Below are 22,081 nucleotides of genomic sequence, written 5' to 3' on the forward strand. Positions count from 1 at the left end.
AAAACCTAATGCAGAATCTACCACATCAAAGAGTTTTTCTTGTAGGTCTTAGCAGGTTCTATGTAACCCAAGGCATCTTTGGAATGCATCCCCACTAGACTGTTCCCTGGGTTCCACTGCCATTCGTGAATACACTTCCTTCAAAGATGGCAAGGGCAGAATGCAGTGGGTCCCTTATGGGTATCAGAACAGATCCTTACATTCTAGTTTTTCTCTCTGTAATACAACATTTTGGTTCCTTATAAATATGAACATGGCTGAACTTCTACACAAGAGTTGGGTAGTGTCAACTAGGCAGTCCTGTATTGAATGGCAATGTTACACAACAGAACACACACTCAAAAGTGTGACCAAAATGCACATGTGCATTGCCTGCACATCATGTTCACATCACATGTGCATCAGAGGCACATCTGCACGCCCAGTGACACCACATGTACAACTCAGCCTCCACAGTCTTGAACTGAATGTGGACATTCTACAAAAGACAAAATGTCCAGCTGCTTCTCTAGGGGGAATGTACCCATGCATAAGACACAAACATAATTCCAACCCTTAGATATGTTTATATCTGTTGAGATTATATATTTATACATACAATGTGGTTTTCATGTATAAGGAGTAGGCAACATGTGGGCCTTCTAGATGTCGTTAGACTGCAGTTCCTATCAACCACAGCAGGTTTGTTATGGAAGATGAAGGGGAACTACAGTCCAGCCATGTCTTCCCTGTGCCTGGAGCTCAGAAAAGTTACTTTGGGGATGATAAGTTCCTGAAACTACTCTGCTGTCAAGACTTTCTGAGATTTGCAGCCCAGAAAGTAACTTTCTCAAACTCTGCCACAGACAGAGATACAAGCAGCTGAAGATCCAGGCTGTAATTCCTTTGTATTCATACACATGACAAATTTTAAATCACCTTATCATGTACAAGTCTGCAAAAAGTTTGACAATTCCCAAAATCTGACCCTGAGTTGGCAGGCTACGTTCTGACCGTGACATGCTGAGGTTCGTCCTGTAACTTGAACAGCAGGTGGACAAACTTGGTGTCATAACAGCGTAGGTTTAAAAAGAGAGATGTTTGGATAAAGCCCAAAGGTTATTTACACTGTGCACAGGATATGAGAAGAGTCCATCAAGCGCTACTGATCACTTTCAGTTTTTCCTCCGTTGCAAAGGAACAAGAACGTCTCTGCCAGCAAGAGACTGCCCCTTAGTCTTTTGAGGAATCCCTTCTCCCCCTTCCTCAGTCCCTAGGTTGCTGAGAAACCTTCTTTGCCCAGCTATGAAATTCTTCATTCTACTAGTCCTCACCTTTTGCTATTGCCAGGCTATTCCTCCTGAAGGCGAAGATGCTGACTGTGATGACCCTGATGTCTTCAATGCTGTGGACCTAGCAGTGAAGGCGCATAATGATGACCAAAAAGATGGCAACCTATTTGCACTGAGAATGATCCTTGCAGCCCGCAGAACAGTAAGTATACTTTGCAATGACGGCAACAAAAAGATAAGTCAGGTTCATGTCAAATTTTTAGACCCTTTAGAACTAGCAACTTGCCAGACAAGAATTTCATAGCAATTACAGGCACGATGTGTAGAACATGGCATTTCTCATGATGATGGTCACTTTAATTTGCTGACGCTCAAGTTCTAGCACCATGACAGGGAGACGAATCTTCTTTCCCAATCCTACCCTTCCAAAAAAAAAAAAAGAGTGATGCAATTGTGCTGCTGCTTCCAATGTAACTAGATAGTATATCTTTTTAAGCTGGTGTGCACTTTGATCTATTGCTGTACCCACCTCAATCCATAGGGATTATACTGTATTATTATAACTTTGCCTTTCCAAAGTTTACAGTGAGCTTGGACAGTTGCTTTTAAAAAGTAATGAACTCTGAAACTTGTTGCAAAAACACAATTCATTATTGTTGGCATTAAACTCTTAGAATTATTCATGGCTTTGTCATTATTTTTTATTTTATTTTATTTTGCTATCTAGTCGGGAGGGAACACTTTAGTATTGATAAGGCAATGGCATTCAGTTTTGGAAACTCCACTGCGAACTCATCTAAAAATGCCCTTTAAAAGTTAACATTAAAAGTAATTAGTGTTGTTTGTTGCACCAAAAAGGTAATATCATTCACGCTTGCTACATTACATTTTAAATGTGACTTAATTACAGCCATTACCAAAAAATGGCAAAGAGGTTTGAGTGTTGGATTATGTCTCTGGAGATCAGGGTTTGATTCCTGCCTAAGCATAAAAACCCACTGGGTGACATTGGGCAAGTCACACTCTCTCAGACTCAGAGGATGACAATGGCAAATCCCTCTGAAGAAACTTGTCAAGAAAACCCTATGATAAGTTCACCTTAGGGTTGTCATAAATCAAAAATGGCTTGGAGGCACACAACACATAACTACATTAACTGTATCTCACTGATAACAGGAAAGCATCCTCCATGTATCTGAAAAAACAGGCCGGTTTAGACACCTCAGGGAGATTATGGGGTATGTACAACTCTGGAACAGCTCAAAAATTCATGAGGAATAGCCAAGAAGCTACCATCACTTTCCCCCAGTATCTTGAGGCTGGTTGCCTTATTCTGCCTAAAAGCTGGGCTGGAGAAATATGCTTTGAATTAACTGAATATGGGGAGGCCCTCTCAACTGTGTGCTCTTTTGAAATCAAAATCAAATTTCAAACCCCACTTTATATATGACCATGGGAGATGCATAAACAAGCAGATGTTCCCATCTTGTTTCATTTGGACTTCATTCTTCATAATGTGTAAAACAGTTTTGAAACTTCAAATAGGAGTCCAGCAACATCCTTACACTCCAACTGTCCTGTTTTAGCAGGGACAATCCAAATTAATCCTCTCTCATTCCACTTTTTCAGCTGCTTTCAATATGTCCCAGTTTCTCTCTCCTGCTCCCACATCCTTCCTTTGCCCTCAGCTCACTTCGATTGCTGCAAACTGAGTTCAACACGAAAAGTAGGTTGCACTCGATTAAGTCTGCAGTGGGGAGAAGAAGGAAAAAGCAAACTGCTGTGGCCAGTGATGTCACCAGGGTTGGTGTCATCCGGTGCAATAACTCTTGGTGTCACCCCCAATACACACACACATTGATCTCCTCCCATACCACACTGTGCAGAATCCTTAGTAATGTTTTTTGTACTCATAAATTTCCCAATTTGGGGGTTTGGGGGGAGATATAAATTGTTGTTGTTGTTCTTGTTGTTGCTATTCATGTTATTCCTGTTATACCACTATGGTGTGACACAAACAACTAGCAAAATTAAAATTATACCTTTGAATTGAAATCTCTATTTATGTATACATAGTTCCATGTGGTTAAAGTGAAAAAGTGGTAAGGTGTGGTTTTTTAAAAAAAATTAAATTAAAAATTTGTAAATTTTAATATTTTGTAAAAAAAAATTAAATTAATTTTTTTAAGACCTGGGACCTCTCCTTTCTCCTCCCACTGAGCCTCAGCCCACTCACATCGTCTCTTCAGTGATTTAAAGGGTGAACGCCACAGCCTGTTTCTTCCAAATGGCCTGGCTGCGTCCTCTCCTAGCTTGTATGTTCTTCCTTATTTACAGTGGGCCCTTGCTTTATGCGGGGGATCCATTCTGAACCCCCCCTCCCCGCGTAAAGCAAAAAACATGTAAGCTTGAGCCCCATTATATCCAATGGGGCTCATGCCCACTGCACGGCCACGCACATGCCTCGCATCAGCACATGCCATTCGCAAGCCCCATTTGATATAATGGGTCTCATGCTCGCTGCACAGCCATGCGCATGCATGGGGCACTTGCCCATTTCCAGGCGGTTTCAGCGTATGCTGAAAGCCGCCTATAAGGAACTACATATGTCCCAGTTTTCATCTGTGAAATGTGAGCAGGTATAAACATGCTGTACATGCAGCTTTTCAAAATGGCAATCCAGATTGTTTGACTAAGACAGCTGTCAAAATGTTATCTCCCAAAAGCTTCTGGGAAATTTGACAGCATTCTGTAAGCACATTTAAAAGAATATTTTACCAGTATCAAAAGAATCCAAGTTTTGCTCATTTGTGACCATGAATCTTCCTTTGATGCAGTTATATGTGCTCTGCAGTAACACCATTAAGAAGTCCCTTTGAAAGATTTTCTCTTCCAACAATTTGTTGCTTAATCTCTCATTATGAAAATGACGACTCCTTATCTCGGTGTTTCTTTTTTTCAGGCAGGCCCTGGCAAAAATTTCCACATCAAGTATCAAATAGCAGAAACCTCTTGTCCTCTCAGAGGAAGTGATCACTGGCAAAACTGTGAGTTCCTACCAACCCCCATAGCAGTAAGTATTTCACCTTCTGACTGTATGTGTATGCGTAGATGTGACACCTGTGGCAAAGTGCGCTGACAGGATAGCTGTGTGCAACACAGCATCATATATAATTAGAAAAAGTTCATGGCAAAAGACTGTGTCCATTGGTATCATCTTGACACCCATACAAAGGGTGTTATAGAAGAAGAATAGAATCATAGAATCACAGAGTTGGAAGACACCACAAGGGCCATCCAGTCCAACCCTGTGTCATGCAGGAATACACAATCAAAGCACTCCCGACAAATGGCAATCCAGCCTCTACATCTGAGGAAGTAGACTCAAAACTACAAAAGCTCAAGCTACCAGCTTCTTTCTTTCAGTTAGAAGATTATGGCACTGCCAATTTACCCATGGGACAGATGTGGGATTTAACACTCCATGATGGATTTCATTGCACTGCCCCGTAGCTGGGCAGTATGCATGCCATATGCAATCCACACTTTTGGGGGCTTCTCATGCACCTTTTCAAAAACTGGATTTTCTTGTTCTTGAAAATCTGTGCGAGAAGCCCAAAAAAATGTGGATTGCATACAGGATGCATACTGTCCAGCTACAGGGCGGTGCAATAAAATCTATCTTTAAGTTTTAAATTCCAAGTCTATCCCGTGGGCAAATTGGCGGTGCCATAATCTTCTTAGTCTCAAAGGTGCTACAAGATCCCTTTGCACAATGTAAAACTATATACATGTATATTCTGAAATATAGTAGTCCCCGGAGATTTTAATAAGAAGATACATTTGGGCTTGGCACCAGAAAGAAAGCAGAGTTGTCACCAGTCAGACCTTCAAGGGGAGACCCTCTCCTGTGTTCTCTCACTTTGTATCACCGCTTTGCAACTCTTTCCCTTTTTTAGTCCCAGGAGAGGCCTTTGTTTTAATAGAAGGTGGTCTGGGAATGTACTGTAGACATTTTCAAGACCCTTTGAAGTCCCTTGGTAGATCTCCAACACTTGCCCAGTCCTAGTATAAAGAAATCAGAGAATCTCAGGAAATGTATTTGTGTAAGGATGCCATGCCTGGATGTCCTTCTTCTTAATAAGAAAATCCCTTAAGGAGAGTGGAGGGGAAATATTAGTTGTGAGCAAAATGCCTTGTAAAATACTAATTAGTAATTACTGTTAGTTGGATAAGCATGCTGAAACATTGTTAAGAAAGTTACAGCTTGATTCCTCCTGTGGAGAAATGGAAAGTAGACCACCCTTTTGCTTGTTTCTCCTTATAGGATACAGGCGAGTGTTCAGCCGAAATTCACACTGATGATAGTCAAATCTATTCCAGTGTTTTCCAGAAATGCAAAATTACCACAGGTATGCACACTGTAAATTAAATTAATGTTCAGTAGATAGTCTTCTAAATCATAAGGCAGGCATTAGGAATGCTTGAAAGTTAATACAGATAGGGTCTCCCTTATTCAAAATGCCTGGGATTTCACGTATTTATTTTATTTTATTTTTATAGTTTTTGGAATACCTGTATTTGCATATATATACAAAAAGAGATATCTTGGAGGTGTTTCATATACACCTTATGCACATAGCCTGAAGGTAGTTTTGTACATTTTAAAAATAATAATAATTCTGTGCATGAAACAAAGTTTGTGTACACTGAACCATCAAAAAGCCAAAGATGTTATCTCAGCCACCCATGGTTTGATTTTTGGAATATTTTGGATTTCAGAATTCAGGATAAGGGAGACTCAACCTGTACTAATAAAAAACAAGGCAGACTTCCCCAAACTGGTGCCCTTCAGTTGGATTGACTATATCTCCCACCACCTTCAGACAGCAAGGCCAATTTGGAAATACTGGGAAATGTAATTCATCTCATCTGCAGGATACCAGGTTGGGAAAGATTGGAACATCTTGACCACACACACTCATGATACAAATGTCACCTTATGCCAAAGGTATCAATAACCCATCTCCCAACCAAATCTTATCCTTTTTGTACTATTGATGGAGTAGTACAATCCCATCAATCTAATGGGAGTGCCCCTTTTGAATGAACAATATAGATCAAGCAAGGATCTAAAATATCTTTTGTTGACTTTCTTATGCACTCTTCTCAGAGCTGCCAGTGGAAATGCATAAATGCACTCTAATATGCTAATGCTATAGCAAGTTAAATTATTGTTTGAAATACTTCCCAGATTACCGAGAACGTGGCACTACTCAAAAGCACCTCAGTGCTTCTTTCCATAAGAACCCAGTTTTATCTCTCCCAGCAAATCTTCCTAGCTGGATTTCAGACATACATACTGTATAAGGCTAGACGTCACTGTCTTAACATTCAATGGCCAGGGTACATTTTCCACAGGAATCCTTTCTAGGCTTGTTTCTGCAGTCTAAAATTAGCTGTGCGCCACTGAGAAAAGCAGCTCTGATTCCAAAGCCTGGGAAAATCTTTGTGGCATTTGGAAAAGTGTAAACCATGAGCAACCTTTCCCTACCCTCCAGTTCTATTGAATAGGATTTACTGCATGAGAGACACGGTGTCAATATTTGCATTCATTGACATGGTCAATGTGTGTCTTACAGCTGTTTCATGAATTCTACAGAATCACACAGTGGAAATCTTTAGTACAATAGCCAACTTCAAACCCAGCAATAGTGCATTCATACATGAACTTCGCATATGAGTAATATGTATCCTTCTAGATGTCAGTGCTACAAATCCCATATCCTCTCACCTTTGGTTATGCTGGCTAAGGCTTATAAGAGTTGCCATTCAACACCTGCTGAGCCACATACTGGCGACCCATTATTCATTCTTCTTCAACATACATATAGCCCATTAAGACAGTAATGGCCAAAGTGCACCAGATGTCTAACTCTGGCTGCAAAAGAGTGAACTATGGCTTTCCAGATGTTTTTGGAACTCATATCCCACTAGCCCTACCAAGCATAACCAATGATGAAGGACTATGGCAGCCAAAACACCTGATCTTCTTTGAAGGTCTAAGATCAGCTATGTATGGAGAATTGTGTGTTGCTATCCGTATTGGGATTATAGCATTTGAGGAAATTTTAACATATTTCCCAGCATTATTTTGCCAATTCATTCCCAGCTGCTTATTCCCCCTATCCCAGTGATGGCGAACCTATGGCACACGTGCCAGAGGTGGCACTCAGAGCCCTCTCTGTGGGCACACATGCTGTCACCCTAGCACAGAGTTTGCCAAAGTTTCTTACTAGAAAGCCAGAGGGACGTGGCAATTTGCAATAAATAAGTGGGGTCTGGGTTGCAGTTTGGGCACTCGGTCTGTAAAAGGTTCTCCATCACTGCCCCATCCCAACCCCTCCTTCAAATATTATTCTTATTAATAATCTTACTTGTTTGTATATTGAACAGTGAAGCCGAATCTGTGTCTTTTGTCAACCCTGGCATAGTGTTTTATATTTGCTTATTTTTCAGGACCAGAAAAGGTGACCCGGTCCCACGCTAGATGCCTGGGTTGCTGGCACAACATAAACCGCAAGAGTGAGGAGTTAATCCCCATTATGAAGCGTGCTATACAACTGTTTAATAATGAAAGTCGTCAACTCTACCTTTTTGATTCTATAGGAGTAGAAGTCGCTGCACGTCAGGTTTGTAGATCTCTTGTTATTATTAACCCTATTCATGTTGCAGAGTAGGTTCGTTGGGGTACATTTATGGCCTGATCTGCAAAACCTGGGTGTCCTGGAACCTCTACAGAGAAAGAGAATAAATTCCCCCCTCTCATTGCTTCACATAATTTACTTTTCAGATCTGCAGCATTAATAAAGCCTACTCTTGCTGGTGATGGTAATGATGCAATCTGTTCTACATGCAAATCATTTTCTGTTCTATAGCAGAGGTGTAACTACAGGGGAACAAAATGAGGCCTTTATACTCCCAGATATGAATTCTGTTCCTGCAATGAAATTTTCCTTCAGTCCACATATTTCTAGCACTGCAGAGAGTGAGACACTAGAACTCATATATTTTCTGTGGTTGCATTCCCTTGGTTAAGGTCACCAGTCTTTTCTTTGGATGCCTTCACTCTGTTTCTGAATGGGCAACTTAAGTTTGAAGTTACTGCAATGCAAGAAATTTGGGGACAGAAGGAAATTTTATTGAGGGGGGTAGAATTCTTGTTGAGAGAGACATGATTTTGTTTCCTTCTCCCTTCCATATCTTTTCTACATATGTACACACTCCCCAGAAAAACAGGTATTTTAATAACTCACTCGCATCCTCTTCTAAATATTTCTTCTAGCTGGTTGCTGGATGGAAATACAAATTTGACTACTGGATAAAAGAAACAAATTGTTCCAAAGCTGAATTTTCAGATCTAACTCCTGATTGTGCAATATCTCCACCAGGTGTAAGTGATCTTCTTTATATATATTGATACATGGATTTATATCACATCTCAACGGTGAAATGTTTTGAGAGTTCAAATGCATACCCCCAGGATATTGTATCTTAAGAGGTCAATGGAAATGTATATTATGGCCCGGTACATACCTTCTTTTGGGTCTGGGCTGGCAGTGGCCTTTTTTCAGCCAGAGGGAAGTCACACCTGCCAAGTTGCACGGTTTCCCACCGGCAGAAAAAGAACCCACAAAAAGCAGGTTCTTTGTGCGCTGCCATTGTGATTCCCAAGTGCGCCAATGGCGCACTTGTCACGTCACAAGTGCGGCACGACGTGCGGATGCAATGCATCCATCACGTAACAATGGCAGCCTCCATATACATGGGGCACCGCCATTGTTACGTGCGGTTGCTGCGTGGTCCCTTAACCCTAGTACTCTGCCAGCACAGCGCATTTGGCACGTCTGTACCACGCCTATATCTGTAATATAAGGTTTGTGTGTGTGTGTGTGTGTGTGCGCGCGCGCATGTGTACAGAAAGAGAGAATAGGAATGAGGATACCTGTCATTCCTCCTATGTTTACTCTTCCTTCTTCTGAGTCTAAACCTGCTCTTTGTATGATATTTTCTGCATACAAATTGAACAAGGTGATAGCATGCAGCCTTGCCTGACCCCTTTGCCAACTGGGAACCATTCTGTTTCTCCATATTCTGATCTAACAGTTGCCTCTTGTCCTAAGTATATGTTTCTCATCAGGACTGTAGTGGCATTCCCACATCTTTAAGAGCATTCCATAGCTTTTTGTGATCCATGTGGCCAAGTGCTTTGCTATAGTCTATAAAGCACATCCTGTTTTTCTTTCGGAATTCCTTGGTGTGCTCCATTAGGCATCATGTGTTTGCTATGTGGTCCCTAGTGCCTCTGCCTTTCCTAAACCGTGCTTGTACCTCTGGGATTTTTCTCTTCATATATGATTAGAGTTATGTTGCCACTCTCATTCCCATTTCTTCACTTGGGAAAACTGATGAGGAGAAATTCAGGAGAGCAGGGAGAGATTTGACCAAGGCTCCAAAAACATCTGACCAAAGATAACAGCAGAACTCCTGTCTAACTACTGGACTACATCAATTTCCACTCAGGACTGTTTGATGTGCAGCCAAAAGCAATTCAGGAAACAGCTGTCTAATAAGTTCTGCTTTTCCTCTTAAGAGAAGAGATGCATTGGCATGGTTGCCAACAAAAATAAAAAGACAGCAAGCAATTTAAGTTTAAATAGAGATTTCCATAAAAAGGAACATGTTCAGTAATCCTCTGCAGTACATATCTGTGATGGAGTCAGTGAGAGGGAAGCTTCAAGTGGAAATGTCACACACATGACACAGGCAAATAAACAGACAGATATATATCCAAGCAAGGCTTACCTGGAATTTACCAGCTAATTCACTATGAGAAAGATCTTTGTGTTAAGAAAATAGCAGATTTTCTTGTTCTTCCTTTGCACACCTTAACTTATCCCTTTTCCTATTAGTCGTTAGGGCCAAGATTATTTTTTCTTACACAAAGGAATACCTTTTAAAGATTTCAAGGAAGTAAGTGTGTTAGTATTTTGCAGCAAAAACAAAAACAAAAAACAGGTTCTAGTATCTACCCTTAAAGACTAACAAGTTTTATTTGCCAAAAGCTTTTGCGGAGTGTACCCTGCTACATCAGATCCATGGAGAGTTACCTCAGCTGGCAAATATTTATGCACATGCTTATAATGGGAGGATGTAATGAATGATGTGAGTGGGAATGGAAATATAAAAAGCATAAACATTTATCATTTCCTTAACTGGGATTAAGAGATAACAGTGGAGTGGGAGCTCAGACGTCCTGGCACAGATGAGTTGCTCAGCAGGTACATTGTAGTGGAAAGTCAAATAGCTGAAAATTAGTTTAAAATCTGGTCATTTTCTACTTACAATAAAATATTTATTCTAAGTTTCTGAAAGAAATCAGACCATGCCTTTTCCTCTTCAGTTACTGCTATTTGCCATGCTGACTGGGAGATTCTAGAAGTTGCAAGATAGATAGATAGATAGACAGACAGACAGACAGACATTGTTGTTGTGTGATGTTAAGTCATTTCCAACCTATGGTGATCCTAAGGAGAACCTATCACAGAGTTTTCTTGGCAAGATTTGCTCAGAGGAGGTTTGCCATTGCTTTTCCTGAGGATGAGAGAATGGGACTTGCCCAAGGTCACCCCGTGGGCTTCATGGCTGAGCTAGGAATTGAACCTTTGTTTTCAGAGTCGTAGTCCAGAACTCAAACCACTATGCCATGCTGACCCTTAGATATATAAAAATAAAACCAAACCTTTTCCTAATTCTGAAAGGTACTGTTCATGCTACACAGTGATAACACTTTTGGTCACTTTAAATGCCATGGCTGTATCCTGTAGAATCCTGGAATTTGTCGTTTATTGAGGCACTAGAGCTCTCTGACACAAAATTATAAATGCCCCATATGTAAACCGCATAGCCCTATAAGGTTGAGTCATGACAGTTAAATGGCTTTAAAGCACAGTACTGTGATAATATACTGTACCATGAAAGAGACCACTCAGAGTTTGAGACCTAGACATCAAGAGGCCAGGTTTGCTTTTGTGTTCAACACTCTTCTCATCTTTACTTTTCCTGCTTTTTTGTCCTCCTCCAGCACATGGGCAGCTGTCATGTTGAAAGCTATGTGGACTATAGAAACAAGATTATAAATCTTGAACAAAAGTGCCAGATTGAAGGTTTGTGACTGCCACTTCCTTGACTCATAAACACAGGGATTGCCCTGGCGAATTCACATTTATGTAATTTGGGGCCCTTCTAAAGTATGGTGGGGTCTCCCCCCCCCCCCAATAGCTTATAAAGTCTTTGAACAGGGCTGGGACTCACCAGACATCAGGAAACAACCATGATCATCACAACCACTAAAAATGGTGGTGGGGGATGATGGGAATTGAAGTTGAACAAAATCTGATTAACCACTATTGCCTTGGCACATCTTTGTCCAGACTAGCACCCTCTAAATGTATTGACTATCCCATCATTTCCAAACAGGAGAGATGTAAACTCAAGTCAATTCACCTGGACTTAAGCTGGACTCAAGTCACTTCAATGATTTGACTCAAACTTGATTTGGCAAAAATGACATTGTGACTCAACTTGACTTAGATTTATATTGTTTTAGTAACTATGGTCCAAAACACACTACAGAAATAATCCAGTTTGAGGCCACTTTAACTGCCCTGGTTCAATGCTGGGGAATTCTGGGAATTACAGTTTTGTGAGACATTTAGCTTTCTGTCTCAGAGAGCTCCGGTGCCACAACAAACTACAGTTCCCAGATTTCCCTAGCACTTAAAATGGTCTCAAACTGGATTATTTCTGCAGTGTGTTTTGGGCCTGGCTTGCTTGCGCCATTCACTTTGAGAAACAGGCAAAACCCATCCCCAGAGCACAGGACAGATTCCTTGGAAGGAGCCAGTAAATGTGTTAGGCAATGGACCTGAGGCAGAAGGATCCTGCTAAAAGCTTTTGACAAACTTTAAAAGTATCAATTCTTGTGCAGCAGAGACAGGCTGCCAAGCAGACCTCAGGCACCATCTCAAGCCCATTGTCTAATGCAGTTGCTGTTCCCTCCAAGTAATGCACTTCACCTCCTTTTTTTCTGTTAAAGTTGGCTCCCAGACTTTAGACGCAACTTGAGACTTGACTTGAAAGTATCTTGCAAGAACTTGAGACGAGACATGAACTAAAAGGTATGAATACATAATTGCCAAACGGCACATCTATTGATCATGGTGTTTGGCAGTGATGGCATTTATAGTGCTCAAGAACTTAGAAATGTTGCTTTTTGACTACAGCTCTCAGAATTCCCCAGATAACACAGCTGCTGGGTGCAGAATTCTGGGAGCTAAAGTCCAAGAACAAATTCAGTAGTAAAAGTTCTTGTTCCAACACATCTGGAGAATGTTAGAAAGACTGTATGAGTCCTCTTCTAACTCTATGGAGGCAAAGTGCCCAAATCCCATGCAGATAAGGGATTTAAATCCTGGGAAAATCCCGCAGAAGAGGGATCGTTTTCAGACACACAGGGGACACTGAGCATTAACGCAACATTAACCCACATAGAAAGTGGGGAAAAGAGTTGTCCCCAGTCCAGATAGGTTAGTGCTTCAAGAATGATCTGTGGTAAGACACAATAAATCATCCTAGCACTAGGAACATTACATGCACACAACAGTACAACACAAAACTGCACTCCAAATAGCATAGAACAAGTCTTCAATAAGATGGGTTTCAACACAACTGAAAATTTGCCCGAGGAAGACTATCCAAGTGTTGAAAATTACATAAGATTCAAGACAGGCACTCCTTGGGCTTTGATGAAATCTATAATTTCTGTTTTTGTTTTGTTTTGTTTTAACAGTAGAAAACGGTGAATATTGTGCTGGCTGTCCCAAGTCAATTCCAACTGATAGTCCACAGCTGAAGGAACCACTGTACCTTTCTCTGGAGAAGTATAACAATGAAAGCAACCATAAATACTTTTTTAGAATTACCAATGTAACAAAAGCTACAGTCCAGGTCTGAACTCTGCTGCTACTGTTCTCTTTCAATTTAGTTAAGAAAATCAGGTTCGGATTAGGGCACTGTTCAGTATGAATGTTTTTATCTTATTTATCTTATTTATTAAAATATGCCACCCTATGTCATGGCAGGTTGGGGGGGGGGCACATGTGTAAAATCAATGTTAACAGTTTAAAACAATTTGCAAAAACAGACTAAAAATATATTAAACAATTTAACACAACTTAAAAGCTCAAAAGTGTTTAAAGCCATATACATATGTATATGTTGGAAGGTTCTCTTAAGATTCAAAGGCTTTATTAAAAAGCCTTTGTTTTAACTGCGTAGCAGAATAGAACCAACATTGACACCATTTCAGAAATCGGGTGCCACAGCAGAAAAGGTCCTTTGTCCTGTCTTCCCACAGTGCGTTGGTCCAACTGTTGGGAGACAGAACCTGCTGCCACACTGCAGAATTAAAGTCGTTTGACACCACTTTAACTATCATGGTTCCATCCTATGGAATCCTGGGATTTGTAGTTTGCTGTAGCACCAGAGCTCTCTGACAGGAGGAGACTAAACGTTTCACAAAACTACAAATCCCAGAATTCCATAGCATTGCTCCATGACAGTTAAAATGCTATCAAACTGCATTAATTCTGCAGTGTTGATGCAGCCAGAGGCAGGCCATTCCAGTAGACTATTGTTCTTGTTGTTGTGGTGGTTACTGCCCCGCTTCTTCCCCAAAATTGGGACTCAAAGCATCTTACAATCGAAAAACACAGTACAATTAAAATCCTTCAAAAGTGGCAATTAAAAAGGAATTAAACTATTGATAAAAAGCACTTAAAAACCATACATTTTAAAACAATATAATGCCCTTCAGTCTTTGGGCAGGTGTCTATCAGAAAAGGCAGTCTGTCAAATACTGGGGTCCCAAACTGTGTAGGGAATGTGATTTTTTTTGCCAAATCCATTTGGTTTTTGCAGAAGTGATGCCCAAGGACCAAAGGACATCTATATTGTTCATTCATGCCATACTGTTACCAGGGTTGAATTCCAAATCTGTATTTGCAGTAAACCTAAGGTTTCCTTTCTAGCTTGAAATGGGCACCTTCCACTAATCCAGCCACTGTTTTTGAATAGGTTTGTAAAACAAAGGATGAGCAAAACACATGTTGCAAGTGACAGGTGTCACTCCAACTCCAACATTCAGAAACAGAACACTGTGGAAAATGTTTTACTATTCTTGGGATATTGCCACATTACAAAATTATACTACTTTGATATCACCTTAATTGCCCCAGTTCTATACTGTAAGACCCTGGGATTTATAGTTTAGTGAGGAAGTAAAACTATCTGGAAGAAAATTCCAAATATCTCACAGAACTACAGATCCCTATATTCTACAATATGGAGTGAGAGCAATTGAAATGGAACCAAAGTGCTATAATTGAGTAGTGTAAAAGAGACCCTAGCAGATAGAGACTGGAGATAATGGTTTTAGGGTTGTGGGTTGTTAAGTTTTGACCCTGTGTTTTTGTGCATGATGATACACAATTCAATGGTAAACCTGTTTGGTTTTGACCACATTAGAAATGCAAAAGAAAAGAAGTAGAAACAGATGTATGGTATGTTAAATGCTTAATTGTTTTGGGGAGACATCTCTCAAAATTTTTGAGACACATTTTGGGCCGTGCTTACCTTTCTCCCTCTGCTTCAGGAATGAAGAAACATTTGGTTCTCCAGATGCTGTTGAACGCCAATTCCTACCAGCCATTACCAGGATACACAACAGTGATAGATAATGGGAGTTGTAGTTCAACACCATCTGAAGCTCCACTTCCCTTTAGTTGATGAGTGGTCCAGTTCAAGTTTAAGGATAAAGAAACCTAGGAGGGGACTACTGGGGCCTGGAAGCTGCCTTTCAAACCATAAGTGGTTGAGGCTGTAAATAGGCTAAATACAGCCCTCCAGATGTTACTGCACTCCTGCTCATGCAAATAGTCATGTGAAGTTGATTATAGTCCTGCATATGTGTAAGCCAGAGCTTGAAAAGTTGTACTTTTTGGAGTACAGCTCCAGTAGTGGCTGTGGGTGATAGTTCTCATAGTCCAGAGCTTGGGGTTTTTATTTTATTTTTGCTAAACTCTCAGGATGCTATGCTGTCTGGGAGATTTTGGAAGTTGTCATCCAGACCTTTCCAAGCTCTAGGGCAAAGCAGCACACAGTGGAGAGATGGCACAGCAAGGTTGATAAAACAAATGGCCTTAAAGCAAAGCATATGCCTCTGTAAGTTTACACACACAAAAGACATCCCTTCCCCATTCTTCCCAGGGTCATGGTACAGGACATATTTTGTTTTCCATGGTTGAAGTTACTCTGACTCTGTTATAATAAAAATGTACAGCAATGGCTAGTGATCTTTCTGCTTGGGTTTCAGATTGTGGCTGGAGTAATGTATCGGATGGAGTTCAGAATTAAGGAGACAAATTGCTCCAAGGCAGAGGTTCATAAACTGAGTGACAACTGTACAGTAAAAAACACAAGTGTAAGCTACTGGAAGTAGTTCCAATATTCTATTTCAAAGAGCTGAAACTAATCTTAAATGCACAATCTTGAATGCAACAGTGAAATGTGTGTTCTTGCTTTTTCAGAAATTTCATCTTGATCCATGTAGCTTTTCAGCTTTGATTTAAACTTTTTTTGCATCGCAATCCTACACTTGTCTATTCATTGAGTCAACAGGACTCACTCCCAAGTCAATGGGTATAGGACTGCAGTCTTAGACTCTTGGTTAAGTCACAGCGCTATCTTTTGCAGTAATATTTCTAAATAATACAGAGCCAACATTTGCTACCACAATATGTTCCTGTTGAATTAAATTTACTTTCTCTTCACACACACACACACCCATTACAACTGGTCATAAAACAAATGAACATTTTGGAATGATAAATAAAGTAATACCTCATTTCCTTTATCACACTCTTTCACTGTCTAAAGGTTTTAATATCTAAGGTCTCACCATAAAATGTTTGATAAGTATCTGACTTTTTAAGTTGTAATAAGCTTTAGTGCTTACAACTTGCAAGGTTTTAATGTTTGTAATTATTTGTTTCATAAGGTAAATATTTTTGACTTTACATTCATCCCTCCTTTTCCACAGATTCTTTATCAACAGATTCAAGCATCCACGGCTTGAAAATATTACACACACACACACACACACACACACACACACACACAAACATTTTACTACCTATTATATTTAATGGGACTTGACAGGAAGTCCTGGAACCAAACCTGAGCAGATACCAAGGGCCCACTGTCTTTATGTTAAGCTAATAATGTTGCTAATATTAAGCTACTGAGATCAGAGTTTAACTACTATTGTGGAGTGCAAGTCAAATGATATTATGTAGAATTTATGTCCTAAGATTATTAAAGAAGTTGGGTTGCTGTTTTTTAAGTAATGTTCTGAAGAAAGAAAGAAAAATCAATAGTTCCACAAAAAATTGCTCAAGTTTTCAGGACAGAGCTTCAGTGATTATATGGCCCGTTTTATTTCATCTCGCATTTGTGCTCAATTTTGTTTTGGTGACAGGCATCGGCCGACTGTCAAAGCTCTGTGTGGGAGCAACGCTGGCAAAAAAAAGTTGTCGTTGCAATCACAGTTTCATGTTCGGTGGAGGCACCTACAATGGTATGGAAATACATCTCTCCACTCCGCAGACTACCAGTACCCCCTGATTCACATAATTAGCAATGTGTAATTGGAGAAAGATCAGTGCAGTTCCCAAAGAGTTAGTAATGAAACTCATTCATATCCTACAATGAAGAACTAAGGTAAAGTAGAGATTTTATAACAGTATATGGTGAAGATATCTTGGCAGGACACAAGCTCAGATACAGACATTAACCTGACAATCCAATGAATCCTCTAAGAGTTTTTGGCTGCATTGTGAGTTTACTGTTTTCATCAGAGCTCACAAAGTAATGAGTTGCAAATAACAAATCAATCAATAGGACTGTAACATAATAAGAGAGGTCTTCACTCATTTTTCTGGTGTAACTGTCTTTCTTGCTGGCATAATTACATGGAATATGTGGGCCTCACTACTTAGGTATGTTTCGTATCATAAGCCAGCAGGTTTTAGCATTCAGATATCACTTTTAAGTAGTAACATCCCCTTACTTGTTAAATAATGAAATAATAACTACTTTTGCGGTTTCTTTACCATTGTCACTCTGGCCTGTTACAGACTGCCAAAATAAAGCTGCTTCAGGTCTCTTTGGAGGTATGCTGTTTAAATGATGCATGCATCCTAAGAATTTGGAAGCTGCACCAAAGCTGCACTCCAGTGCTTAGGAATGGAGTGTGGCTTTGGCGCGACCTCCAGACTCTTAGGACCCATGCAACATTTAAATAGCACACCTCCAAAGGGACCCGAAGCAGCTTTATTTTGGCAGTCTGTAATAGGCCTCTAACACTTTTAGGGATCTTGGAACCATGACAATAATTAACTACTTTTAAAGGGGGCTTTCCCAGCTTTCAACCAGAAATTATTTTGCACAGCTATATAGGGTTGGAAATCAGTGCCAATGCTACTGGAAACTGCGTTTGTCATTATCATAGTTGTTGTTGTGTCCAAGTAATTTCCTGCTTATGGTGACCATTAGGGGAACCTATCACAAGGTTGTCTCTGCAAGATTTATTCAGAAGGGGGTTGTCTTTGCCTGCCTCTGAGGCTAAGAGAGTGTCTATAATTAATTATTTATAAATGTGCATCAAATACAAAATAGCAAAAAGGATGAGCTGGGACTAAAATGCCTGGAATCTCCTAGCCACTATGGCCAGGGAATATGTGGCTGCAGGATTCAGGAAGTTTTAGTTGGAAAAAACAAAATGTATTGCAGCCATTTGTTTCCCCCAAAGCTCTGGGAAGAAAAAAAAGCCCTGTACCTACTGACTGGAGCTTTGTGGAGTTCTATAACCAAAAGCTCTGAAGGACCAAAGGCTGAAAATCACTGATCAAAAGGCAACATGACACTGTTGATCTGATCCAGATCTATTAGTTTCACCTGGTAATAATTATTGCTTATGGATGAAGATGAATGGTGGTTGGCTCAGCTGAAACCACATTCAAACAAGACCATATGTTGACTGGCTGGTCTTGTGGTAGACACCAAGCAACTGGCAACTTCTTTTTTTCAAGTATGTATGAAAATGATTAAATAAATGATGATAATGACAGTCATAACTCATCTTTTTTTGGTCACTAGACAAGCCTTAACATGTTCTTGCTAGTCAAGGAACTCCAAATTTTAAACAGGGAAGAACTTTTCCCCCCACTGATCCAATTTACAGATTAGGCTGTGATGATCAGAAACACTGACTGCCAATTAATGTAGACCAAATTTAAGGACTTCATTTAGGTGACAAAGCACTTGCAAGTAGCAGGGAGAAACATCAAGGTAAAACTCTCATTAGTCAGACCAGAACTAGGAAAAATTAATTTTTTTAAGACCACAGCTCCCAGAAACCCATGGTCAGCAAGGTTTTACCTCTGCAAGGTAAATGTGTGAATTGAAAAAGGTACTGTCTCATGACACTGCAAGGCACTACTGGACATTTCAGTTTAGAGAGGTGGTCTCCCATGTTGGTTGAGGTATTTGGAGAGCTGCAGTCCATAAAAGTAACTTTCCTAACTACAGTATTTCAGATCCACAAAGCAGTTTTCAACTCCATGGTGGCACAGAAACAAAATTCCTGCCTGACATTCTTTACTTCACGAACATCCCATGAGCTTGCAATACACCTTCAAGACACCTAGGGAGTAGCAGTCATCCCCTTTCTGAAGTAGTTCTTGCAGCCTTCAGAACTAAAATCAAGGTGTATTTTTCTTATGAAGCCCTGTCATATCCTAAGCCCAGTCCCAACACATCTGAGAGACCTTTTCTTCTGATCTGCCAGAGATTACTGAACACGGCAAAAGGCCATAGGTATAAAGAACAAACACAGCGCAAGGGAGGAAGAGGAGATCATTTGTGGACCATGGGACCATCTTTCTGTTGACACTATAGAATCATACAATCATAGAATCGTAGAGTTGGAAGAGACCACAAGGGCCATCCAGTCCAACCCCCTGCCATGCAGGAAATCCAAATCAAAGCATCCCCGACAGATGGCCATCCAGCCTCTGCTTGAAGACCTCCAAGGAAGGAGACTCCACTACACTCCGAGGAAGTTTGTTCCACTGTCAAACAGCCCTTACTGCCAGGAAGTTCCTCCTAATGTTGAGGTGGAATCTCTTTTCCTGCAGTTTGCATCCATTGCTCCGAGTCCTAGTCTCTGGAGCAGCAGAAAACAAGCTTACTCCCTCCTCAATATGACATCCCTTCAATTATTTAAACAGGGCTATCATATCACCTCATAACCTTCTCTTCTCCAGGCTAAACATCCCCAGCTCCCTAAGTCGTTCCTCATAGGGCATGGCTTCCAGACCTTTCACCATTTTAGTTACTCTCCTTTGGACACGCTCCAGTTTCTCAGTGTCCTATGGGCACACACCTGCACTATAAACATATATACTCTTTAAAACTATGATTTAAATAATCCTGTGAACTGAAGATAGGTTAATATTAGAATTCAGTTAGATATGTGAAACTGCTCTCACAAAGCTACCATTCACTAGATTTTTGATTTCCACTGTATTGATATTGCTTATTGTTATGTGGCTGGGGGGCTGGGAAGGGATTAGTTTGTTGTTTATTGTATTTTTATTGTTCTTCCACTGTTGTTAGCTACCCGGATTCCTTGTTGGGATACAATTTATTTATTTATTTATTTATTTATTTATTTATTTATTTATTTTTGCTTAAGAAGACCAAGCCACATTTAAACCAGTTTTATGTTTATTGCATAGACGTACTCTCAAAAAGCTGAGCAAAGTTTTAAAGTGTCCTTATTTTAGAAGGAACATGGGGAAGGAACATTTTCTGGATTCATGGTGCATCTGCACCGCAAAAATAAAGAAAAGAATCAACACCATTTTAACTGCCGTGGCTCCATACTAAAGAATCCTGGGATTTGTCGTTTTGTGAGGCACCAGTACTCTTTGGCAGAGAAGGCCAAAAACTTTGTAAAACCATAAATCCCAGGATTCCATAGGATGGCACAATAGCACTTAAAGTGATGTCAAATCACATTATTTCTACAGTGTACATTTACCCTCAGTCTGATCAGAGAGTCAGTAATTGATATACATTTCATTCTATATTGGTAGTTACTATAAGTGTAATGTTTGCATGCTATTACACATTCTTGACTTTCAGGATGGTTTGGGCAATTTCAAGTCAATAAATTAAGCATATTATTGTGGTTTTCCAGATGTATTTTAGGAGGCCTCCAGGTTTCACCCCTTTCCGAAAAGCTGCGATCATTGCACAGGTATCCTCTACTGGAGCTGCACACACAGCTGAAGAAAAGTTAAGTGATACTGAAAAGCCTGGACGTGGACATGGACGTGGCCACAAACATGGACATAAAAAGCCAAAAACTAAGTCTTCTGAGGAATTACAGGAAGATGCAGAAAAGCAAGATGAAATCCTGCCCACAGCTTCAGACCCCCAAGAGCAAGAGGAAATTATAACAACAAATCTAGATGAAAGTTTTATTGGGCACCCATTGAAACATAGCACTGTGCCTCCATTTTCTCTTTTTGACCGACTGCCAGATCTGCCAGAACCCCCTGCTCCAAAATGCCCAGGAAAACCATGGAACCCTATTATACTTCCCACAACACCTCTTCCAGACCCTAGGGACTTTGTGCTTGAAGATCTTCTGCCTGGGGAAGGCGATGCAGCTGAACCCCAGGAAACAGCTTCAGCCACCATCCAGACACACAATGGAGATTTTGATCTTGGAGATGCTCTGTCCTAAATCAAAATCCAGTTTATTTCTTCAGGAACTCCTAAAAGCTTGAAAGAGTTAAGGTGAAGAAATTCTTGGAACTTTAAGGCTGCATACAAGCTTAACATTAACATGAGAAGTATAGGCATGGTGAGATTGGTTTCCTCCTAGGTTTGCAACAGAAATGGCAGGTGCACAAAGCAAGTGTTTAAATGTTAATTCAGATAGCAATCATATCTCTTTCCACAGCACGTTTAAGGGGAATTGTTTTTTTATTTTTATCTATTTAAACATTCGTTACTTTTCATTTTATAAAAAATAGAGGGGGAATTGTTAAAGTGGATTTTATAAGTTGCCAAGCTGTTCCAGAGAAGGGCAGGGTGAAGAATCACAATGTCACTGGTGCCTCCCAATCAGAAGTGGCTTCTATATCAAATGTGCAGAACCACTCATCCCTGTGGTTAAACCTGTGTTTATTTGAACAGAAGGTGATCATTGTACTTTATCAGCCACACTGGTCAAATAATGTTAAGTTTTGCCTGCAGCCTTTGTTAGCCAGTCATTTTCTGAGATAATTCAACTGTGACCTTAGTTTGCTTCTGGCATCTGATTGCTATTTCATTCCTGATATATTGCAAATAATTTTATTATGCCAGTAGAGCTATACTAGAACTGAAATGGCAAATATGAAATGCATAATGTAATCCACTCTTTCTGTTATGCAGTAAATCTGTCTGTACTCTCTTCCTTGGATCTAGCAAATAAAAATCAAGCATCAAACATTATTGTACTGAAGATCAGTTAACTGGAAAAGTGACAAGACTTGGCCAAAAACAATTCTGTT

The 22,081-nt window shown here is 40.2% G+C and overlaps 1 protein-coding gene across 1 annotated transcript; it reads left to right on the forward strand.

Annotated features, from left to right (window-relative positions):
• Positions 1-1,186: 1,186 nt before the first annotated feature.
• Positions 1,187-22,004, forward strand: KNG1 (kininogen 1). The gene is made up of 10 exons (XM_089507532.1): positions 1,187-1,473; positions 4,234-4,344; positions 5,599-5,683; positions 7,791-7,963; positions 8,617-8,724; positions 11,416-11,497; positions 13,183-13,340; positions 15,766-15,873; positions 16,930-17,028; positions 20,716-22,004. The coding sequence occupies exons 1-10, from the start codon at positions 1,285-1,287 to the stop codon at positions 21,265-21,267; spliced, it is 1,665 nt and encodes a 554-aa protein (XP_089363658.1). The 5' UTR covers positions 1,187-1,284; the 3' UTR covers positions 21,268-22,004.
• The last annotated feature ends 77 nt before the right edge of the window (positions 22,005-22,081 follow it).

This window comes from Sceloporus occidentalis, unplaced genomic scaffold, assembly GCF_023333645.1.
Source record: "Sceloporus occidentalis isolate IW3139 unplaced genomic scaffold, rSceOcc1.0.p SCAF_2, whole genome shotgun sequence".
Lineage (NCBI taxonomy): Eukaryota > Metazoa > Chordata > Lepidosauria > Squamata > Phrynosomatidae > Sceloporus > Sceloporus occidentalis.